The 25,443-nt window shown below is 36.1% G+C and overlaps 2 protein-coding genes across 6 annotated transcripts in view; both read right to left on the reverse strand.

The window, feature by feature from the left end:
* Positions 1-4,460, reverse strand: part of CTDSPL2 (CTD small phosphatase like 2) — an 83,348-nt gene extending 78,888 nt beyond the window's left edge. For 2 of the 3 annotated variants that reach the window (XM_045449896.1, XM_045449894.1), the window contains exon 1: positions 3,529-4,460. The gene's annotated coding sequence lies outside the window, so the exon portion shown is untranslated. The other variant, XM_045449895.1, reaches the window with a different exon arrangement.
* Positions 4,461-12,091: 7,631 nt separating this feature from the next.
* Positions 12,092-25,443, reverse strand: part of GOLM2 (golgi membrane protein 2) — a 94,193-nt gene continuing 80,841 nt past the window's right edge. For 2 of the 3 annotated variants that reach the window (XM_045449897.1, XM_045449898.1), the window contains 2 exons: positions 21,264-21,431; positions 12,092-14,189 (listed from right to left, as the gene is read on the reverse strand). In XM_045449897.1, the coding sequence (XP_045305853.1) occupies positions 14,119-14,189; positions 21,264-21,431 (239 nt within the window). In that variant the 3' untranslated portion in view covers positions 12,092-14,118. The remainder of the gene's footprint in view (positions 14,190-21,263; positions 21,432-25,443) is intronic. The other variant, XM_045449899.1, reaches the window with a different exon arrangement.

Below are 25,443 nucleotides of genomic sequence, written 5' to 3' on the forward strand. Positions count from 1 at the left end.
GCAGAGCTTGCCTGGCATTCTCTCTCACCCTCTCTCTCTGTCCCTTCCCTGCTCCCACATGCATTCCCACAGGCTCTCTCTCTCAAAATAAATAAACATTTAAAAAGAATTTCAGAATACACAAGAGAGACACAATAAAATTAGGCACTAACAATTCTCAAATTATACTACACAGTAAACCATCTAGTCTACCTATTTGTAATGTAGAACCAATTACAATTTAATACAGTTTAAACTGAAAATTAGGGGCTCTCGGGTGGTTCACTCAGTTAAGCGGCTAACTCTTGATTTCAGCTCAGGTCATGATCTCACAGTTTGTGAGTTCAAGTCCCACATCGGCTGTGTGTTGACAGCTTGGAGCCTATTTGGGATTCTCTGTTTCCCTCTCTTTACCCATTCCAGCTCGCATGCTTTCTCTCTCAAAAATAAACAAACATTAAAAGAAAAAAAAAAAAAAAAAAAAAAAAAAAAGATGACCTGAAGTTTAATGTAGTCATACAACCAGTAGTGAATATAGATCTGGCTTAGATAGGTGCCTCACAAATGTCAAGTAAGTAAAAACTAAAACTGTTAATTGTATGGTTCTATCATAAGCTCCATATCTGTTAAATCTTCTCATCTTCTTTTCATGTATCTGTTTCTTTTTTTTAATGTTTACTTATTTTTGAGAGAAAGGGAAAGAGAGAGAGAGAGAGAGAGAGAGAGAGAGAGAGAGAGAGAAAGAGAGAGCATGAGCAGGGGGGGGGCAGAGAGAGAAGGAGATACAGAATCCCAAGAAGGCTCTAGGCTCTGAGCTGTCAGCACAGAGCCCAACACAGGACTTGAACCCATGGACCGCGAGACCATGACCTGAGGTGAAGTCAGATGCTCAACTGACTGAGCCACCCAGGGGCCCCAAATCTTCTCATCTTCAAAGTATAGCAAATGACCCCCCATAGCTAATCCAGTTAAAAATGGTCAGGTAACTTTTTTTTTTTTTTTTTTAAGTAATCTCTATCTACCCCCAACATGAGGCTAGAACTCAGGATCCCAAGATCAAAAGTCACATGTTTTACTAAATGAGTCAGAAAGGCACCCCTAAAATGGTTAGGTAACGTTTTAACCTACCCAGAATAATTACCTTAGTACACCATACATGAGCTCTCTCAGAACATTTGACACTTCTGACTTAAAGTGTCTTTTCTACTTTATGCTTTTCACAACAACCTGGTAAATTACAAATAAAATTGCAGACTGTCTACTTCAAATTCTGACAAATCACTTTGTTCTTTATTACTTTAACCCAAAGTACATTCTCCTATGACTGAAATAATTTAATACCATTTCATTCAATCTGCAATTCATTTTATAGTTACAAGTCTAGAGCCTAGTCCATCTTTCTAAACAACAATTTAGAAACCAGAATTGTATGGATTTTCTTCTATAATAATCTTGTGAAGAAACCTCTTGACCAGAAATCTCAAACATAGAATAGATAAATTTGGGAGAGAGAAAACACCCTCACTCCTTAATTTCTTAACAGTGGAAAAGAATAAATTACTAGCTCAAATGAAATGCCCAAGAGACACTATGTAGAATGGAATATTATAAGACACACCAATCCTATTCAGTTTTTCTATACAATCCTATTTGGAATTTCTATATAGCTACAAGACTACAGAGATTAAGGACTATACCACTTATAGCTTTTACATCCTTTCAAGCCATACTGAGAAGAGTATGAAAAGAGCACAGATACTGAATGAATGCAGAATTTAAACAATTTGAGAGATTTCTTGAAGACAAAATCTACATACAATGCTCACTCAGCCATCTGAAAGCTAAATTTTATTAAAAACATTAATGCTTTATAAACTATCCAAAAAGGTCATTAAAACAGAGATGAAGCCTACACGAGTCCAATTATTTTACATTCTTTTAAACACATAATGGCCCTATTTTTTGAAACAAATAGGTTCAGCAAGCATCCACTATGCCCTCACCTCCACTTCCCATTCCCTTTTGGTCCTAGAAGACAAGTATGAGGTTCAATTCAATCCTAAAAGACTGCTTCACATAAGAGCTACTTTTGCCTTGACTTTCTTTATGACCTTGGAGGGAATCTACCAAATGACAACTATAATGATGTTGGTGTATTCTTGTTTATCACTGAAATTTAACCCTAATATGCTAACATTAATGAAGTCCTCTAAACTGAACCTAGAGAACTGAAAACCTGTGAGTTAAAATATCGACTGATATGCATTATGAACCACGTTTTAAAACCTTTATCTGACTAGTAAGGGGGAAAAAAGTACCAAGGCCCCAAATTCAACAAGATTGAAAAATAAATTCTGAAAAACACCAACAGTGTCATTATTACTTCTCTTTATGGAAAACTGGTCTGCAACGCAAAAAAAAAAAAAAAAAAAAAAAAAAGGGGGGGTGGAGGTGGGGGAGATAAAATTAGCTTCAACTAGACGTTTCCTTGCTTTTACAAAGATAACAGCTGGACAACAAAGTAAAATTTAAAACTTGGCAAAGAATGGGGTGACTATGTAAAAAAACCTACAATCTGACAATTACTAAGATAAACCTATCACTCAAGTTACTAATTTGTATACCCATCTTGGGCAGTAATCATGGTACCATTTTATTAGCACTAGAAAGATAAATCCTTGCCTTGGAGGAACATTTACTAAGTACATTTCATTTCAGGATCTTAGGGCAGTTTACGAGCAGTATCTCTTTAGGCTTCCCTAAGGTACTCTAAAGTGCTTAACATCATTCACACATCCAGCCACCACTAGGGTGAGAAGTAAATAAACACGATTTACTTATGCAATTATTTACCACAGAATTCTAGTCAAGAATGCAAAAGTAAACATTCATATAGTTATTTAATCCCCAAAGAAAGCGTAGAATACTACGGGCGATAAGATTCACCCTTAATTGACCACTACAGAAACCACAGGCCTTCCACATGGGCTGTCCTTTACTATCACTCTTGATTCGAAAAAGTAACAATGTCAACTCAACATTTTAACAGTACAGAAGATAAACAGAACTCAGTGAAATCTCTAATTCCAGATCCTCAAAAAATGTTTATAAAAACTGAGATAGAGCAACGCCCCCCTAAAAGCACCCTACTACAAAGAACGAAATACCGAAAACATGAGGTGGGCCAAGGTTAGAAAAGCTGATCTAACCCAATTACCCGGAGGGACCACAAGGTTTGGGACTAGGAACGTGAGATCGGGGTGGGGGTGGGTAGCAAAGTGAAATCTAACCCCCGAAATCACAACACAGGCCGCAGCCTAGAAGCTGAAGCTGGCGGGAAGTGAGCTCCCTTTCTGTTCCCAGGGGAAAGTCCAGAGAAGAGCGGCTCCACACGGCGCACTCATAAGGCGCCAATAGTGCATGCCTACCAAGGCGCCGGAGCCGCTGGAGAACCCGGTTGAGAAGGGGAGGAGACCCCGGCAGACGGCCCTGGAAGAGGAGGAGGACTAAGGTTGGAAGCAGCGGCAGTGTCTGGACGAGGGGGATTACCTAACTGTGACGACAGGAAAGTGTCCTCAGGCTCCGGCGATGGTCCCGACTGCGCAATGTGTGGTGTCTTTCCCGCTTAGCCCGCAGCAGCAACAGAACCAGCTCCTTCAGCCAGTCGCCATTTCCCGCCTACCGACCTGCTGCACCGCACGGACAGAGACCCGGATGGAAAGCGGCCTCTCCGCGCAGGCGCCTTGACTTTCTCCTCCCCCTCCCGCCACAATTCCGCGAGGTGGGAGGGAAGGAATGCGGGCGGCCTCAGAGTCAAAAAAAAAAAAAAAAAAAATCCAGCTTTTACTTCCGTAAAGAGCGTTGGCGTTCCTGCAGCCGGAAGAAATTCACAAGCCTGATTCCTGACACAAAATGAACGCAGGCCCTTAGGACCGAATGGAGGAACAAGGACAAAACCTATCAGGATACGCCAGGACCTGGGGGATATTTGTACTTTAAGGGCCTCCGTAGCTAGCAGTGTAGTGATTGCAGGGGGAGTAGGGAGTAAAGCGTTGGGAGTGAAGAGGCGGGGACCCGAAGGACGGTTTTTCCTCCCGCTGCTAACGGAACTGCTTAGGCAGAGCTGGGAGGGGGAGCGCGCCCTCACCGTGGAGGCGGGGCTTAGGAACGCGTCGCTCACCCTGGCGGCTAGGGTTAGTAACCCGGGCGCGCCTTGTGGGTGGAGCCAAATGGGATGGGGTGGGACTAACGCCTTGGCGCGCTGGAGGTGGTAGTGTGTGTAGAGTGCTGCCCCAGGCCATGATGAGACGAATCCTTCATCTTTCCAGGGATCCCGGTGGCTCCTGAAGGTCCTCTTTCCAGCTCTCTGCCTAGAGAGCATAACAGTTGCTTGTGATCCTGTCCCACAAGCCCACGCCATTCGACTCCACGCGAACTCGGCTGTGGTTCTGCCGAGAAGTGAGATCATTCAGACAAATGAGTTCCTACCTGCTTGCCTGGGTCTAAGGACTGTCAGCCTAATGGAGTGAAAATGTATCAATCCGAGCATCTAGCCCTAGTGAACTATCAAAAAACCAAGACTAATGGTTGGAAGAGCATTATCTGTTTACTAAAGCTCTGGGCCACTCACATTATTCAATCAAGAAATATTTATTGAAAAAACACAATGTGTGAAGACCATACTAGAATGCGAGGGATACAAGGTAGACGTGAACCCTGCCTTCTCAGAGTTCACGGTCTGAAGAAGACAGACAAGTAAACAATTTAAATACAATGTGCTAAAATGACCACAAGGAGTTCTTGACAGGCGTACAAACGGGGTGTGGGAAGGCTTTCATGAGATGACCTGAAGAGTTGATGTTACAAAGGAAGAGTGCCTAGGTAAACAGATGGAAAAAGTCCAAAAATGAGATTGTGTTGAGTAGATAGGGTAGTAGTTCTGTACACTGGGGATAGAGGAGTTGAGGGGAAGAAAGTGGAGAGAGATGAGGCTGCGAGGTAAGCAGAGAACCCTTGTGAATCTGGTTGTTTCAAAGTGTGGAGCAGGTGAGTTGTCTCCTGAATGCCTTATATACTGCAGATCTTGCCAGAGCTCAGAGTTCATTTGCACCCGATATCTTCCGATTACAAGAATGCTCTGAATGCGATGTTTACTGACAGCCAGTGGTGTATCAGCGAGCAGAACTGGTATTAGTGCACAAAATAATAGATTCCTGAAAAACTAACTGGAAATCAACAAATAGTTACTGATTATCCAGTGTATATCATGGAAAACCATATAGGTTAAACAATTACCCCAACTGATTACCAACAATTTTTAAATCAGGTAAAAATTGGGAATATTTCTGAAAAAAAATTATCAGTAGTAATAACTACCAGTGTTCGCTCTTCTAAAACTTAAATATGCCATTTACAAAGTGCTTTTATATGCATTTTGATTTTCCCAACAACCCTATGAATAGGTGATATTAGAGCTCCCCCCACCCACCCACCCGCAACTCTTCAGCTGAAGACGCTGAAATTTTTTTTTAAGGTAGGAGGAAGGGAGAACAAAGGAAAAAACAGTCACCCTTTCCAAAGATAATCCAGTAGTAAGAAACACAATCAGGACTCAAGCAAGCCGTCCTTCTGTTCATTATACCACATCCTACTGTCTCCTGTTAAGTTTAGAAAGTTTGCTGGTAGCAAGCCTAAATGCTTTTGCAATTTATTTAACATTTTAACATTTTTTCAGAGGATAACGATTATGTTCTGATTTTAACTTTCATCGCTTACATCTAATAGTTTCTACTAGACTCTCTTCTGCAATATCTAAATGGATTGTTGTGAAAGTCAAATGAGATTATTTATTCATTTATAAATGACAGGTCGTAATGTCATTAAGCTTCAGTAAAAACTTTGTCCAAGATTTTAGAATAAAATAAGGGTTTCAGAATATGAACTTAAAAAAAGTCAGGTATATTTATACACAAAGCAGTAGCCACAGGAAAAAAACTTAATGCAAAAACTTAGTGGCATGCATGCTTTCTAAACTATACAAAATTATTGCTATCTGAAAATATTAATGAAATAAGGTGTTCACTAAGTAATGTGATAGAAGCATCTTGGATATTTAACAAAATCCTTCAGCAAATCCCTTATTACCTTTTATCTGATATATAAGACATATGCACTTCACAATCCAGTCTTACATTAATTCTATCTCTGAGATATTTAAAAAAAATTTTTTTTAATGTTTATTTATTTTTGAGACAGAGAGAGGCAGTGTGAGCAGGGGAGGGGCAGAGAGAGAGGGAGACACAGAACTCAAAGTAAGCAGGGATCTAACCCACGAACTGCAAAATCATGACTTGAGCCAAAGTTGGATGCTTAATGGACTGAGCCACCCAGGCACCCCTCTATGAGATATTTTTGAATAGGCTTCACTCCTAGCATGGAGCCCAATGTGGGACTTGAACTCATGACCCTGAGATCAAGAGCTGAGATCAAGAGTCACACACTTAACGAACCGAGCCACCCAGGTGCCCCTATGAGGCATATTTTTATCACTCTCATACTACAACTAAGAAAGCAATATTCATAATAAATATTGAAATAGTATCAGAGGGGCGCCTGGGTGGCGCAGTCGGTTAAGCGTCCGACTTCAGCCAGGTCACGATCTCGCGGTCCCCGCATCAGGCTCTGGGCTGATGGCTCAGAGCCTGGAGCCTGTTTCCGATTCTGTGTCTCCCTCTCTCTGCCCCTCCCCCGTTCATGCTCTGTCTCTCTCTGTCCCAAAAATAAATAAACGTTGAAAAAAATATATTAAAAAAAAAAAAAAGAAATAGTATCAGAACTGCCATTGTACTTTAATATACAATGCATACAATAATATTGCATTCACTTGATGGCAATGATCATCTGAAACTTAACATGGTCAAAACTAAACTCTCAAACCTGTTTCTCTCTTAGTATTCTCCACTGGATAGAATATAATTCTCTTATATTTCATCCAATCCACTGTAAGTGCAATAAATTAAACCTTGAAAGTATATCTTGAATCCAAACACTTACCACCTCAGCTATCTCCCCTAGTTCAAGGACCATCATCTCTGACCTGGAATACTATAAATCTTCCTGCTCCATTCTTGAACCTCCGTCAATCTTTCCAAAACACAGCCAAGGTGATCATTTTAAACCTCTTTATAAATTATTCAACACCCTTAAAATAAAATCTAAAGTCTTCACTATAACATGCAAAGCCCTTCATTAGCTCACTCTTGGCTACCTCATGACTACATTCCCTACCTCTTGCTATTTGTATTCCCATCCTACTGGCTAATTAACCATTCTCTGAAAACGTATATTCCTGTATCAAGGACTTTGTTTTTGTTATTTCTCTGCCTCTACTTCTTTTCCCTTAGACTTGTGTTATTCAATAGCCACTAACCACAAGCCATGGGTGGACTGAGCACTTGAAATGTGGTAGTGCAACTGAGGAAATTAATTTTTAACTTTATTTAATTTTAATTAACAAAATTTAAAATTAATACCTGAGTGACTGCTTAACAGAGCTTCCAGCTGGGGTGATGAAATAGTTCTAGAACCAGTTAGTGGTAATGGTTGCACAACATTGTAATGTACTTAATGGCACTGAATTGTACTTTGCATGTAAATGTACCATGGTAGTTTTGCTACAATAAAAAAAAATTGCCCCGGGGGGCCCAGGTGGCTCCGTCGGTTGAGCGTCCGACTTCGGCTCAGGTCATGATCTCACAGTCTGTGAGTTCGAGCCCCGCATCGGGCTCTGTGCTGATGGCTCAGAGCCTGGAGCCTGCTTCGGATTCTGTATCTCCCTCTCTCTCTGACCCTCCCCCACTCATGCTCTGTCTCTCTCTCTCTGTCAAAAATAAATAAAACATTTTTAAAAAATTAAAAAAAAAAAAAGAAATTTAAAAAAAAAAAAAAGAAAAAAAAAATTGCCCCTTGGTATTCCCCAAAAGAGTTGAGCTTGTGTCCACACAAAAATCTACACATGAATGTCTATAGCAACTTTATTCATAATTGCCAAAAGTTGGAAGAATCAAGATGTCCTTCAATGGGGGAATGCATAAACTGCAACATAGTCATACAATGGAGTATTAATCAGCTAAAAAGAAGTGAGCTATCAAGTCATGTAAAGATAAGGGGTAATCTTAAATGAATATTACTAAGTGAAAGAAGCCAATCTGAAAAGGCTATATGCTGTATGATTATAATCATATGACATTCTGGAAAAGATAAAACTATGATGACAGTAAAAAGGTCAGTGGCTGCCAGGGATTTCGGGGTAAAGAAAGAGGAACAAGTGAAAAACACGGGATTTTTAAGGCAGTGAAACTGTTCTGCATACTATAATGGTAGATACATGTCATTATACATTTGTCCAAACCCATAGAAGGTACAATACAAAATGTGAATCTTAATGTAAACTGACTTTGGTTGATAATGATGTATACACAGTGTTGGTTTATCAATTTTAACAAATAATTCTACACTGGTGCAGGATGTTGATGGCACGGAAGCTGTATGTGTGTGTAGGGGGGGGGATATGTTGGGATTTTCTACTTCCTACTTAATTTAGTTATGAACCTGAAACTGCCCTAAAGAGTGAAGTATATTGAAAAAAATTAATATTTGGTTCAGTTATTATAAAACTTTTAAGTATACTTGGAACATGAGTATGTGAATGTATTAACTCAAATATAAATTTTATGACTGCCAAATACCAAATATTTCCAATGACAACTTAATGTCCATATTGAGATGTGCTGTAAATGTAAAATACACACTAGATTTGAGATTTAGCACAAAAGAAAAATAAAATATCTCTATCTCATTAGTAGTGTTCTATATTGATTACATATTAAAATGGTAATATTTTGGATATATTGGTTAAATATCAAAATTTCACCAGTTTTTTTAAAAATGTAGTTACTAGAAAATTCAAAATTACATAGGTATCCTGCATTATATTTCTATTGGATAATGTTGCACAAGATATCCACATGGCTTATTTTCACACCACCTCTTCAGAAAGGCCCTCCCTGATCATCCTATCTAAAAATAGCACTCCTCCATCACTATTCCTTTATTCTGATTTATTTTTCTTAAAGCATTTATCACTATAAGTATAGAAAATAATGATCTCTCCCTCTGGTATTTATGTAAGTTCCATGAAGGCAGAGACATTGTAGTACTCAAAACAGCTCTCTATACAGATTGGGTACTCAATAAGAAATTAAAAGAATGATCATTGTTCTTTCATGATTGAATCTTTAGGCTTATGTGTTAGGGGGTGTCTGGAACACTCAATAAATATTGAATGAATCCCAAATCCACATTTCTTGGTCTCTCAACATTTCAACCTTCCATTTTCAAATACTTATAGTACAACTACATTTATATGTCTTCAAATTCATTCTACTGCTATTTGCAATTTGCAATTAAACCCATCCAATGAATGTTTCATTTCAGTTATTATACTTCACAGTTCTAGAATTTCCATTAGGTTTTCTATAATTTTCATTTCTGTGCTGAGATCCTCTATCTGTTCACTTAAAACATTTTCATTTAATCTTTAAACATACTTTTTTTTTAGGACTTTTTAATTTAATGTTTTAAAATTTAAATTCAAGTTGGTTAACATACAGTGCAATAAACACTTTTAATACCTGCATTAACAAATAACAATATAACAAATAACAACAGCCATCTAATTTTTTTAACTGTAGATCACATTTCAAGTCTTTGTATGTCTGATAATTTTTTATTGAAAACTAGACATTGTGTATATGTTGTATAGATTCTTGACTGTTATCTTCTGAAAAGTGATGATTCTTATTTTAGCAGATTCTTCAGTTACTGAGTAGTTACCTTAAACTAATACAGGCTTAGTTTTATGCTTTGTTAGTTCATATCTATGAGAAGCCGAAGGAGTTTCATTAAGTTCTAACTTGACAGGACTCAATCTTCATACTTTATTTCCCCTTACAATCTTGTCAGAGCTTGTTAGGGCAGACCTAGGGTAGGTCTTACTCGAGGGCATGGTCTTTACTCCCAAGGTGCCACCTTTCTAATCGTTTATCTGGATGCCACAATTGTTACAGAACTCCACCTTGACAGGCCCAGAAACCTAGTGTCCTGTAGCACTGCTTTCATGCCAACACTTTTTTAAATTAATTTTTTTAATGTTTTTATTTATTTTTGAGAGAGAGAGAGAGAGAGAAACAGAGAGACAGAGCGTGAGTGGGGGAGGGGCAGAGAGAGAGGGAGACAGAATCTGGGCTCTGAGCTGTCAGCACAGAACCCACGTGGGGCTCAAACTCACGAACCGTAAGACCATGACCTGAGCTGAAGTCGGACACTTAACCGACTGAGCCACCCAGGCGCCCTTTATGGCAACACTTCTTGACCTCTGGTATCTACGTTCCATTCTCAACTCTGTGGCAACTGCTATGGGGTAAGCATCAGGTGGTTTTGCTCTAATTATGTACAGTCCAGCCCTCAGCCATGAACTTGTGGGCACCCTTATAAGGATTTCTGGGGCTACCTCTCTGTATAGATAGCTCCCTCTTCTCTGATGTCCACCCAATTGATTTCCAACTGCTTCAGCTGCTCCCCACTATGATCTCTGTGATCTCAGTTCAGCTTTTTTACACCCATAGGAAGCTGGGTGACCGTGGGGCTCAACTGCTAAGTTTCCCTTATTTCAGAAGCTTAAGTTTTTTGCTGCCCCAAAACAGTCACTTACATCTTGTCCGGTTTTATAGTTACCACTAATTCAGAAAGGGCTAGTCAAATTAATCGTAGTCAGAAACAAAAATCTCCCTTCCCTCATATTTTTTGGAGTGGAATTAAGGAAAGAAGAGCAGCTGTTCTCAGGTGGCAAAACTAAGAAAATGTGACCTGCTGGAAGTCTTGGTTAGAGTTTTGAGGGGAGAGCTAGTCTGAGTGAAAGAAAGTAGCAAGTAGAGAGAAACAGAAATGGGAGTTAGTGAAACAAAGTTGGCAGCGTTTAAGTCCTTGTGTCAATACAATTATCCTCAAGTCCAGCTGACTTCTGCCCTTTTTGCAGTTTATTTACATGGACCATTAAATTTCCCCTTTTTCTTTCTGGGACAGTTGTTTGAATTTTCATTTGGAACCCTTAGTGAGGAGAGTCTTAAAAGGAATTAGATATAGCCCAATTAGAACTGAATATTTATGTGAAGACTCAATAACCTAGACTTTGGAAATGTATTAAATAACATCACACGGTTTGATTGTCTTATTGAAGCCATGGGGTCAGACATGTGAGGGAACAGAAGTTTCCAAGGCTAGCCATTATGACAAGTGACTATCCCCCTCATAACTACACGGTTTTTGTTTTGTTTTGTTTTATAGATTCTCTGTCCTCATATTCTAGCAAATTTTATGTTTACAGGTGTATACAGGACAAGTCAAAAAGGAATACAATCTTAAGATTTTTTAAAATAAAGGGACATATTTTAGAAATGATTTTGAAGTTGTATTCACATTTTCCTTAGAATCATCCCTTCATGTATATTTTGGATTTTATATTTTCTCTTTATGGGTCAGTAGCAAGTGACCTGAAGTTAAAAGGTTCTACCTACCCTACCCTTTCCATACCTCTTCAGCCTCATTTCTCCCATGATATTCTAGCCTCATAATTATGTTTCAGTTAAGTTGAAAACCTTATTATTTGGAAACTTAAGAGACCTTGAAACCTTGGAAATTTGTTTTATTTTTAATAGTTCTTATCACTATTTAAAATTAGCTGGTTCTTGTGTTTACTTGTATATTGTCGGACTGGTCCAACTTGAATGTAAGCTCCATGAGAACAGAAACCTGGTCTATCTTACCCACTACAGTATTCTTATTACATAAGACAATGCTGGGCACATAGGAAGCATTCAGTATTTGTTACACTAGCACTACGGTAAACAACCCTAATATAAATTTTCCTGCAATCTAGTTTAGCTTAGCCTAAAATGAATTCTAAATTTGTTCAAATTTTAGTGTTAAAATGTAACTATTTGCATCACATGAGTGTGATGTGTGTATATGTGTCAGAATCAGAAAAATAGTAAAACAAGTTTAATTTTAATTTATTAGAACCCAGTTAAGTGATGATTTTAAAAGCAGAGTTTCCATCAAATTAACACTTAATTCCGGGCAAAAATACATTTAAAAAACCTAAATCTTAAGGCAGAAGTAAAATATTATAAAAAACAGCATGTCTAATACAGACTGTAGAATGTCAGAATTTTAAGATTCACATAGTATTTTATAGCACTAAAATGTTAATACAGTCAGAAACATTATCAATTGGTCCAAGATCTCTCAGTTTATAAAATTTCTAGACTGCTAATTGAAGAAATTTTGCTATATAAGTAATAGCTACCATATAATTAAGTGATTGTTCTTATGACAAAGGAACTAAGGCAGGAAATTTCATGGTTTTCATTTGTAAAGATTTTACAGTATTAAATATAAAGTATTACTAGAAGTATGTTTTAGATTCATCTTCCCACTCTAATGCCCAAAAGGTGTACGTCAATTCCCTTTAACTCCATTTTAAAAAATTCTGTGAACTATTATACCTATTCATTATAGGCCTGATATACTCAGCAAAGGCATAAATTGCCATTTTGATTTGGTAGAAATAACAATTTTAGTAAATCACTGTATCTTTTCCTGGTCATTAAATAATTTCAAACTGAAGTCTAAGAATTTTTGCACTTCAAATAAATGAACAGCTTTTTTTACCTCTGTAAGTTTGAATTTTGATTAGAACCTGAGCACAAGGGGGAAAAAAAAAACCATTTCATGTTTATGTGCAATTAACAGTAGTCCTTCTGAAAAACAGAGTTAACAACCTTAAATGTCTCCTTGTGATCAAAACCTTTTATTTTGGGGGGGGATAAGATTTAAAAGATTTAAATCTGAAAACAGGGATTAACTAGCTTAAGCATTCTCCAGAATAGTGTCAAAAAAGACAAATGCATTTAAAATAATTCTGTAAGTCTAGCAAATATGAGGCTTATGGGTTCTTAACATATTAATTACAAAGATTCTTCATCTCTATTACAAACTCTTAAGCTATTTTAATAAAACAGTTGTAGACCTCACTGCACTTCTACTTATTTGTGTGTTAATAAAAATCTGTTAAAACTCCTTATAGTACTTCTGAAAAATTCTAGTCAAATAAGATCACTAAAACTACCAGAGAAGCTTTGAAATGCTGATTGCAGATTCATTTTGAAGTTGATTTAGCTTCTTTCAGAATCTGGCATTTAAATCATGAATATTTTCACCAACTTGGACTCTGAAAATATAAAAAATTTAGCCAGTGATGGTTATCGTTAAACAGTACCAGTATTATGTGAAAAAAATAAAAATTGAAAAGATATTGTCAATCATGCATTTCACAATTTCATGAACTAAGTAAGGTATAACTCATAAATATTGTTATGTCTTTGCAGGTTACCTCAACTTCCATCAGGCCTCAGCTAAAAGTTAATCTGCCAATCCACATCGGCATTCATGTAAAATAAAAGGAGTAGGGAAATGATTTTGCACACATGCTGCCCAGTGTTTGGCTTCCAGGTTCCAACCCCTCTTTTATGTGACTAGATATAACTCCATGAAGAGCATGAGATGAGGGGTAGATAGAACAGAACACCTGTTGGGCTAACAAGAATATATTAGTGTATAAAAAGTTTTTCAGTTGAATAACTGTTCTCACTGGGGTTATGCTATGTGCAACATATAAACCGTACAACCAATTTTTACTATTTGTCCATTTGTGGAAAGAATTAGGCTCAATAAAATGTAAAATATACATTAGTTCATTTTAAATGCAAAGATTACAGTTTTGCTTACTTTGTTTTTGGCTCAACTGTAATATAACAAAAAAATCTCTGCTTTAATAATACAATATGAAAAAGTTCACATATGTACATGGGTACATTTCTTCATTAAAATTTTTCCTTAAATCTATCTCAATGTATCTTTACAACTGATACAACTGATCTTTACAACAAAAGTCAGAAACAACAAAGTAGAAATCATTCCATTTTACAGCACTTTAGGTTTTCTGAAGTTTTCCTTTAGGGCTTAAAGAACGTCATTGAAACGTTGTTTTCCATAGTCTGCAGGATCCATTTGAAGTTCTCGTTCCTCATCATCTGTAAGGAAAATAATTATGTATCAAGAATATTATTTTTAAAATCACTTGCAGAAAACCAATAAAATAAAGCCTCAGTAGTTTTCTATTTATTTTATACCTTCTAAAATAGTGCTTTATTTCTTAGTTGCTTGGCTAAACAGTGAAAAGTCTGTCTTCCAGTCTTCCAATATATTGGAAGATTACTTAATTTAACAAATCTTTTGATGATAGTAGAGCTAGATATAGTTAGCCAAACTTTAGGAACCCACAAACATTGAGGAGTTGGTTCTTGTATATAAAATACATTATTTCTACTAAATGAATTAGTTCTATAAGTTAGTTTTTGGAGTGCCTAGGTGGCTCAGTCCGTTATGCATCCAACTCTTGATTTCAGCTCAGGTCATGATCTCATGGTTGTTGAATTGATCCTCCCACCTCCACCCCCATTGGGCTCCACGCTGAGTGTGGAACCTGCTTGGGATTGTCTCCCTCCCTGTCCTTCTGCCCTTCCCTGCCTGCTCTCTCTCTCTCTTTCAATGAAAATAAATAAATAAATAAAATTTAAAAATAAAAGTTTTAGAAACCGTTCTGTATACATTTTCATGCCCTTAAAAACCAAAACTTTTTCTAATTACAAAATTAATCCACACTCATCACATAAAACTTGGAAAATAAAAGATAGGAAAATAAAAGCTACTCATAATCCCAATATTTAACATTATAGTGAATTTCTTTGCTCCTGTGCAAAGAGCTTAGCAGCAACTTCTTTTTTTTTTTTTTTTTAATTTTTTTTTTCAACGTTTATTTATTTTTGGGACAGAGAGAGACAGAGCATGAACGGGGGAGGGGCAGAGAGAGAGGGAGACACAGAATCGGAAACAGGCTCCAGGCTCTGAGCCATCAGCCCAGAGCCTGACGCGGGGCTCGAACTCACGGACCGCGAGATCGTGACCTGGCTGAAGTCGGACGCTTAACCGACTGCGCCACCCAGGCGCCCCAGCAGCAACTTCTTAAATGATATACTAACCAAAATTTAACTTCTTCTTTACCAAAAATAAAAAAAATATATTACATAATATTGTTAGTAAGATCCTCAAAGTCACTTTGAGTAGCTACATTAAATGACTCTTTAGAGTTTGACTTATTTGGATATTGACAGGTTTTTCTGGGTCCTTCTTGGCTATCATCTGCCACTTCACATTACTGTTTATCTTGCAGTAGCAATCCTTTTCTAATTTTGTTACAAACTACAGGTTTTGAAATAAGACCGCTCAGAATATTAAAATTATGTTAGAACAAGAATGAAAAGTAATTTAATCAAAGCAAAGAGACTTTCTTTCTAGTATATGGCTTTTAGTGACATCTGTTAGCTCCTCCAGAGCTTTGTTTTTTTTCTTTTTTTCTTTGTTTGGTTTTCTTATTTTTTTCTTCTTTTATTCTTCCACAGCCTTGAAAAATGATTTTTCATACTTTATAGTTCACAGTTACAATTACCCATCAGCTTAGTTTTTGATAGATTGAGATGTTACTATCATAATTGTCCAGAAATATAATTTTATATAATTTAAAGAGTTATATGAGTTATATATAAATATAATTTTATATATTTCAAGAGTCAGAATCCCAATTCACATGTATACTATAGCTTTCTGAAATCTGTCTTTTAGATTTGATAGGTTTGCTACTCTTAACTTCTCTAGTATATCCTATGGTAATCCACTCTTAACTTCTCTAGTATATCCTATGGTAAAATTTTGTTCAAGAAAAATGCTATGTGATATATGTACTGTGTATTTTACATAATGATGTGGTCTTATTTCTTCTTTATATTATTCATTTTAAAAAATGCCAAATAAGACAACTTTTTCTTTCCTTTCAATAACTTTCCTATTAAACTTACAGAAATTCTCATTTAGAACTGCAGGCAACAATTTTGCATCATAGGCCAACAAAATTATCTTGTATCTTTAATAGTGTAATCCACTAGCTGTGATAAGATAACCCCAGATCTGTTACAGGCAAAGGCTGAAATTGTATCCATAATCGCATCTGTATTTTGAAAAAATGCTAATATCTTAACATAGAACTTGTTGTACTTTAAAAAATTATCTTTGGTTTTAAACAGGAAAATGATCACTGGCACCTCTCCAGAAAGCTCTCCTTAGAATCCATGTTATGGGATATCACCTTATGGCTATAAATACATCTTTCATGACTTCAGTAATTAAATGAAGACTTAATCACCACAGAGGGGTGGGAAAAGCATATACAAAAGAGAATTCCTAAAAATTTAACAGGAAAGTTATTGAAAGTAGGTATGTTGGAAGACTTTTAAATGAAAAATTATAAAGAGAAGGTAAGAGCAAAGCTCTAGGAATAAAAACACTGAATTCTAGTTCTGGCTCAGTCCCTTAACAAACCTGATCTAGTTTCTAAACCTCTTTAGACCTTTAGTTACCTTCTCAGTAGAATACGGATAGCAACTGTTTATCCTATCTCAAAATAATAATAATAATAATAATAATAATAATAATAGTAATAATAATAATAATAATGTATAGGAAGGAGTCTTGACTTCTAAAGTCTTCTATAAATATACAGAGGAGTTTGTTGGTTTTATTAATTCATGCTTTTAATCAAATTTTAATACTGTGCCTTCACATTATTTTTCAGAATTTCACAGGACTTTTGGAATATTGCATTTTTCTTACACTGAACTATTATTTACATTAATTAGAGTCCACTTTCAGTATAGCTATTCTAACCAGAATTCAAATTTCTACTGACAACCTATTTGCATGTACAGTATTTATAAAGTATGATGAAATTACCTAGTCAAATCTAATATAGAATAACAACCTGAAAACTAAATATATATATATATATATATATATATATATATATATTTCATTTTACAAGGCAGCAAAATCTGTAAATAGCTCATTAACATAAAATGACTATTAAGGAAATAGAAGGACATTCATAATTTATTAAATAATTCCTAAATTCCCTCTGAAGTCAAGAAAGGATCACCTCCATAAAGCAAATTCTACCAAACAAGAACATCTTGGGGATAATAAGGCAGTGAGGCTCCACTAAAAAGTACACGTTAATCCACAAAGTGTAATTATCCTCCAAAGTAGGCAATCCAAAGAAAAATATTCTGTATTTGCTTTAACTTCTTAAAAACCATTATTCAACAAACACTTATGTAGTGCTTACATTGTGGAAGACCTGCCCTAAGTGCTGAACAAATATTTGAGTCATATAATCTACATAACAACAGCTTAGTTAAGTAACTATACCCCTATTTTACAGATAAGGATATTGAGGCATAGAGTTAGGTAATTCACAAGGTCACAGAGCTGGTAAGTGCTGGAGCTAGGATTCAAATCCAGGCAGTCCAGCTCCAGAATCCAGGCACTCAAGCATTAGGCTCAGCTTCCTTCCATAAGCACAGAAATACAACCATAAATAAATATGCAGGTCATACTCTGTTAAAGAAACTTGGAACTTCTATGGGATTAAAGATAAGAGTAAAGAGAATTTATAAACATCCATCTCCTTATTACAATAAAGAATGAATTAAAAGATATCCATCAGATGCAGAGTATTTCCAGAGGTAATCTTTTCATTGGGTCACTTAATTTTTTTTTTAATTTTTTAAAATTTTATTTATTCATTTTTGGGAGAGAGAGAGAGCAAGAGCAAGGGAGGGGCAGAGAGGGAGACACAGAATCCGAAGCAGGCTCCAGGCACTGAGCTGTCAGCACAGAACCCAGCGGGGCTCAAACTCACAGACGTTGAGATCATGACCTGAGCTGAAGTCGGACGCTCAACTGACTGAGCCACCCAGGCGCCCCTCACTGGGTCACTTAAAAGAAGGCAGGAAAAAAATTTTTCTACACCAATGTAAATAAAATAATATTTTTTTAGGCTGCTTCAGGAAACCAAGAATTAAAAATCAAAATAAACCAGAACTGTAAACACAGGAAAAATAGGCCTCACTTAATTCTACAAGAAAACACTTTACAGATAGTAGTGTCCCAAATGATCAATACATATGAACAAGCATCAGAGATAAATCTGGCAGATAAACTCTATTGGCAGAGTTGCTGCCCAAATCTCCATTGACCTTAGCTGAATCCAGAACCTCAGCACTATAAGTGGAATCTCTAATCCTAGGGACCCAACAGATTGAGGAAAAACAAAACAAAACAAAACAAAACAACAAAACTCCTCCTAATATTAGAAAGAGTAGAGAAGAGCCCCTAATAGTATTTCTGAAGTACATGTTTCAATTTTAATTGACGTTGACACAATGTCATATTAGTTTCAGGTATACAACATAGTGATTCCACAAATCTATACATTATGCTATGTTCATCACAAGTACAGCAACCATCTGTTACAAGCATGTTTCAATTTTTGATATCTCTGGCTGCAGAGTCTTAATGGCAGTAAAGATTTTCTTTCCTGGGTTTGGGGGAAGATGTGTTTCAGGCATGCTCAAATCTGAAACACATTCTCCCATTATACCTGTGTTGTATATAGTGATTCCACTGTGAATATGATCACAGAATTTTAGAACTGAGAAGGACCATCTATTGTAGTTCAACAGTCACATTACAGATGAAGAAACTGTGGCCTAGAGAGTTAAAGTGACTTGAAAAGCAATACTCAACGGCTGGTCTCCTAACCTAGTGTTTTTTCCCCCACTCTTTTCTACTGCCTGCTTTGGCTACAAGTGCAAACTCGCCTGGGAACCCAACCATTATTTCTACATTGCAACTATGAAGAAATGTTCTTAAATTCTAAATATTCTAACTTAATAATAAAATATAGAATCCAAATTATTGATAAACTAGGGAACAACCATAATTCCCCCTTCCCACTTTCTGGACAGTTAATGCCATGCCTAAAGAATCCCTGAAAGCATGTTTTAAATTATTTGGCTCTCCAATACTCTTTTTTAGTCAGTTCACCCAAACATCCCTCTTCACTAGCTGCAGCTGGTGGCTTTGTTCCCTATCATAAAGGAGTCCCCTTGGTAGCTGTCCTATCCTTCTACTGCTGTCATCTAGTGAACCCCGAAATGGGATAAAAATGTAAGTGGCAACCCCCAGCTTAAGTAAGATTGAGTTGCAAATGGGAAAACCCCAAAATCTAACAATCCCCTCCCTACTTCACTGAGGGTATCACCTTAGGTCATTTCCTTATATTCCTTAGAACTGATGCATTTATTTCCTTGTGAAAGGAAAGGCAGAGCAGCATGAGGATACTGGTGACCTAAAGTGGAAAGTTACAATGAAAACTGGGGATGGGAGAGGGAAAGGGAAAAGGGTATAGGAGAGAGAGAGAGAGAGAGAGAGAGAGAGAGAAGAGAGGGAGGAGGCACTGAAGATAAATGTACCTACCATGGATAAAAGCCATACAATATATCTGAAATTTTGTGATAAAAGTCATTAACTTTAAGATAGCCAAAAGCATAAGAAATGTCTTTCAGTTACAGCTGAAATTATTTGCTCTAATAAAACCCTCAAAATTATCCAATGATATGATAGAAGCTCTTAGGAAGAAAACTAGAGAATGTTTAAACTATAAACTAAATTTATAAGACCAGAAGTTAAAGGGTTATTATTCTAGTCACAGTTCTAAAACTCAATGAGAAAGCATAAAATTATCAGTTAACAACATTGACCTATGTAGGCTAAGTACTATGGGGGGTGGAGGGTGGGGTGAATATGAAGGCAGAAAAGGACACAAACAGAATATAAGGCAAAATAAGTGAAAATTCCTGCCCTCCAGAGCTTGGTAATCTAATTGGTGATATGATATACATGCATGAAAAAGCCTCACAACAATGTTATAAATAATTGCAAATAAAAACATTCAAACAAACACAAAACAATGAGAAAAAATGGTAAAATTTGTGAAAAATGGATGAGATTATAGAAAAGGTAGGTATAATTTATTCTAAAGCCCCAAACAGCATTTGAGAAGTTCTCATGAATGTATCCTTATAGAAGTCCTAGAATAATTATTATCTCTTTCTATTCCCAACAACCATTCTTCCAAAACTAGAATGTACTATCAAAACAATCCTGCATGGAAGTCTGAGTCTCTAAGTTTCCCTTTTTCTATTAACTACAAAGTATCTGAGGATAACTATAATTTCTTTCCAGTTTTATAAAAACAACTCTTGTCATGAACATAAGTAAGATGTGATTACTTAAAAAGAGTTAAGGAAGAAATTGAGACAGTTTACATTGGAAAATACTTCATGCATCACATTATAAAATAGAATACATCACACATTATTATGTTCATAATCAACTTTTACAAAAAGAGAAAAAGTTCCACAAATACTACTAAATGATATAAGCAGGCAGAAAATAGGCCTAAAAACTCATAATAATGTAATATACTCTGATATGCATGCATGGGTAGGGCTGCATGCACACAGGTAGATTCTGAACTTTTAATAAGTTAAAAGCTCAGAAGTTACATAGTTAACAAGGAAAATATGTTGAATCTGTGTATTAAACATAAAACACAAATCTTTTCAAACTGTTAAATATAAATTTTCAGCCTCTCAGAAAAAAGTTCAAAAACAGCCTTCCTATACTCAATCAGTAGTGACATATCTTATCTTCAGTATGGAGACCATTCTCTTTGGGACTTCCTTTATAACAAAAAGGCTGTCTGGTCAAAATATGTACCTAGAATAACGAAATGTTTTCAGATAAGAAATTGGAAAAGAATTATTTTCTGGGAGTATTTGCCGTAGGTAAAGCCTGGAGACATTTAAAACAATTTAAATCTAAAATTTCTGAATACTTTTGAGTTTCAAATTATAACTATATCAATAATACATATAAGATAACTAAAATGAAAATACTTAAAATAATTAAAATCTAAAAATATGACTATCATAAAATTGTTTTCAAAATAAAATTGAAAAACTACACAGAATCTCTTTGTATTAAGATTGTAATTCTGTTAATAAGTGGGGAAAATTCTACACAAATTCAACCAAAAAATTTAGAGGTGGGTTTCACGGTCACAGCATGGAGGCCAAGCCCACGCTCACCTTGGACGTCTTCCTCTCCACCATCACCATCTTCTTCCTCATTGTAAGCCAGCTCAGCCTGCTTGTCTGCCTCGTACTCACCTACGTTACCATCATCCCCATTATAATCCGCCAGTTTAGAGCCATGCTGCGGATCAACAGGGGATTCATTCTCATCAAAGAATCGGCCTGTGAAGTAGGTAGAGGATTAATTCAAGAGTAAAGAGGAAAAAAAAAGAAGGGACCTACACTGGATGCCTCCAGAAAGTAGACAAGTGAAACCTGGCAACGTTTAGAGTATTGGTTATAAAAAAGATACATTTTTGTGAAGGTTATCCAAGACAAAAAGAAATAAGAATGAAGACTGAAAATAACTTTTTAAAAAAAGAATTTCCTTTCGGTGTTCATTTTAGTCCTTGCTACTTAAGGCTTGAATATTTTCTTAAAGAAAGGGTACCATTTTCAGGACTGCTTTCCTGATAACCAATGACTTCTCCAAAATAAGTATTTGTCTAATTTACCACTTTAGAAGAACAAGAAATGTTTTTATTACTACATACAATATGTATTTGAAATTTGTAGTTATTTTATTTGCTTTATAATATACCATTTTCCATAAATAATTTTGATCATTTTTTTTTTTTTGTAAAAATAAACAAGTACCATGCAGGCTAGTTTCTTTTTGGATGCTAAGACAAATTAACACAACTGAGGGCTATCTCAAGTTCCTTCAGTGATAGTGACTGACTATAACTGGATTTCCAAGGAGAGATGGCATAAAGAATAAACTATCAGAACTCCTAGTGGTATGTGTTTTGAAAAAACATCCCAAGTAATTCTGATTTATTCTTTCCCATTTCCTAAACAGGACTTTTAAAAGCCAATGATAGAGGAAGCTTAAGAAAGTTGAACTATGCGAGGCTGTTATATTGCGCACATTCATAACAGTAAGAAATCAAAAAGAGCAAAAGACATAACATCCACTGTAGAAAGCTATTCAGCAACTAAAATTGAAAATGAAAATGGTAGGCACACTAAGATCTGACTCAGAAACACAAGTTAAACTCTACTTTGACATTAAATTTAAGTAGCATAAAAGTAAATTTTATTCCAAAATCTAAAATATAAATAATATCAACTTACTGATGATGAAAGAATTTAAGACTTTAAAAAATTATACAAACTTTCTATGGATAAGTCTAAAATTTTTTGAATTATGTTTTTTTTTTTTTTTTAATTTTTTTTTTTCAACGTTTATTCATTTTTGGGACAGAGAGAGACACAGCATGAACGGGGGAGGGGCAGAGAGAGAGGGAGACACAGAATCAGAAACAGGCTGCAGGCTCCGAGCCATCGGCCCAGAGCCCGACGCGGGGCTCGAACTCACGGACCGCGAGATCGTGACCTGGCTGAAGTCGGACGCTCAACCGACTGCGCCACCCAGGCGCCCCTTGAATTATGTTTTTAAGAAGTAAATTGAAATGAGGCATTCAGGAAAAAAATTAATGACTTCTTTGCTTGGAAAGAAAGGTTAAGTACAAATGGAAAGAATTAAGGAGGTATTGGTCAATTTTACAAACAGCTCACCACATCATCGGGCCAATATAATTTTAATTGCTGAGTAAAGAGTCAATTGGGGAAATAAAGAACAAATCACACTTACATAGGCTTTCAAGGATGGGGGCTGTTTACAATAGGAGACTTAAGTAACTGGGGCCAATAAAAAGAGCATAAAGTCATCTTAAATATATTCCAGAATAAGGTTGGGTATGCACAATAAATAAATAAATGGAAAAGTTGATAAAATAGAGTTAGAGAAAATAAATGGATATAAAAGAATTAAAAAGGAAAAACAGAAACAAGAATAATAAGCTATTTGTGAGAAAGACACCATGTCTCCTAATGATAGTAATACAAAACAAAACATTTTAGTGGCTTTTATTATTATTTCTTTTTCTAACAATAAAATTGATGATGCCAATATAAGGAAAAAGGGAGATTTACAGAAATCTATATTTTCTTTTTCTTAATATGCAATATTTACTATGGACAAATTTAACCTGGAGTTGTTAAATCATCTTTATGCAATGTAAAACTGCTGTTTTAAATATACGAACATTTAGGGGCACCTGGGTGGCTTAGTTGGTTAAGCATCAGACTCTTGATTTCGGCTCAGGTCAGGATCTAATGGTTCATGAGAGTGAGCCCTGCTTGGGCTCCGCACTGAAAGTGTGGAGCCTGCTTAGGATTCTCTCTCTCCCTGTCTCTCTGTCCCTGCGCCCTTCCAAAATAAGTAAATAAACATTAAAATAAATAAACATTTTAATATGCTAGTTCCCAATGAATTTCTCAAGGTATACCATTTCCTCTAAGAAATTTTTGAATTTTTTAATCAGTTATGAAATATAGAAGACTAAAAAATTAACCTAAAAATTTATTGTAAAATATAGTTAATACTATCAGACATGGTACATTAACTAAAAAAGGGTCCACCTATATCTATTATAATATTGCAACAGGGGCGCCTGGGTGGCGCAGTCGGTTAAGCGTCCGACTTCAGCCAGGTCACGATCTCGCGGTCCGTGAGTTCGAGCCCCGCGTCGGGCTCTGGGCTGATGGCTCGGAGCTTGGAGCCTGTTTCCGATTCTGTGTCTCCCTCTCTCTCTGCCCCTCCCCCGTTCATGCTCTGTCTCTCTCTGTCCCAAAAATGAATAAATGTTGAAAAAAAAAAATATTGCAACAGAACAATTTATAGTATCTTTCTTTTATAGGTGTTTGATAATCTGACTAGCCCAAATTCAGCCCTAAAATTATAATATTAAAATTAGTGACACTAGACACTAGATAGAGATAACGAAAAAATCAGTAACAATGCTTGACCACAGGGGCAACTGGCTGGCTCAGGCAGCAAAGTATGTGACTCTTGATCTTGGGGTTGTAAGTTTGAGCCCCACATTAGTATAGAGATTACTTAAAAAAAAAAAAAAAAAAAAAAAGAATGGATGACCACACAACTGTCCCTTGTTAAATAAGTAATTTGTGCTATCATATATGCAGAATTTTCATCTTTGGAGAAAGAGCTAACCCTTAATACAGGATTTCAACAGCATGACAGACAACAACAGAGAAAAAAAGAACCAGCTATACAAAGATGTCTGTCAAGTTGGGACATCAAACTTCACAATAAACAGTGAATGACTATGACAGCATAAATAAAAATGCATAACAATAATCAATACAACAAACTGCTCAATTATATAATTGTCAGGCAACATATTTGTAAAAAGTGTTATAGAAGGGAGGGGAGCCTGGGTAGCTCAGTCAGTTAAGTAGCTCACGTCATGATCTTGCAGTTTTTGAGTTTGAGCCCTTCAGCACAGAGCCTGCTTTGGACCTTCTGTCTCCCTCTTTCTCTGCCCCTCCCCAGCTCACACACACTCTCTGTCTCTCAAAAATAAATAAACATTAAAACATTCATACAGAATGATAGATATTCTGTAAAACACCTTAAACATCAGGCTGCAAACTCCCAAAACCAGTAGAAAATGAAACGATGATGAGAAATAACTATAACATTTCTCAATGTTACAGTCACAAAAAGGCATTTCAGTCAAGAGAATTAGACTGTATGTTTTAATCCCGTACTGAAAATCAAACCAAGATAAGTCACTTTTTTGCTTCATTAGCTCCAGTTTCACTTATAGGTTTCAATTTCTCAATTATTGTATGAAAAACAGGTTTATATTTTTCTAGTCATTCTTTTGATATATTGTCACTATTATAAACAAAATAAATCAGTCGGAAGTTTTACTCCAAAGGAGGGAACCTCTTTTTCTAGCCTTCATCTACTGGTAGTATCCACTTCATACCGGTCATTTGGAAATTAACAAATTCAAATGACTCTTGCATCATTCAATTTAACACCTACAATGTTGACTATTTTAAGTATCCCTGAGGGTCCATGACATGTGATAACTTATAATCTGCTGAGACATGAGTTAAGAGTTGTGAATGCTGGAAGGGTGAGGTGTGCAGATTTTGACAAAATGTTACTGCAGGCTTTCCCTACAAAGCAATATATAGGGAAGACTACTTACTGGCATTTGAACTATTTACTTTGATTTCTTTATGAGGAACATTACGGGGCAAAAAGACCATACTTATTTTGCATCTCAAGGTATAGGACCAGCATGTAGTAGTA

Source organism: Leopardus geoffroyi, chromosome B3, assembly GCF_018350155.1.
Source record: "Leopardus geoffroyi isolate Oge1 chromosome B3, O.geoffroyi_Oge1_pat1.0, whole genome shotgun sequence".
In the NCBI taxonomy this organism is placed as follows: domain Eukaryota; kingdom Metazoa; phylum Chordata; class Mammalia; order Carnivora; family Felidae; genus Leopardus; species Leopardus geoffroyi.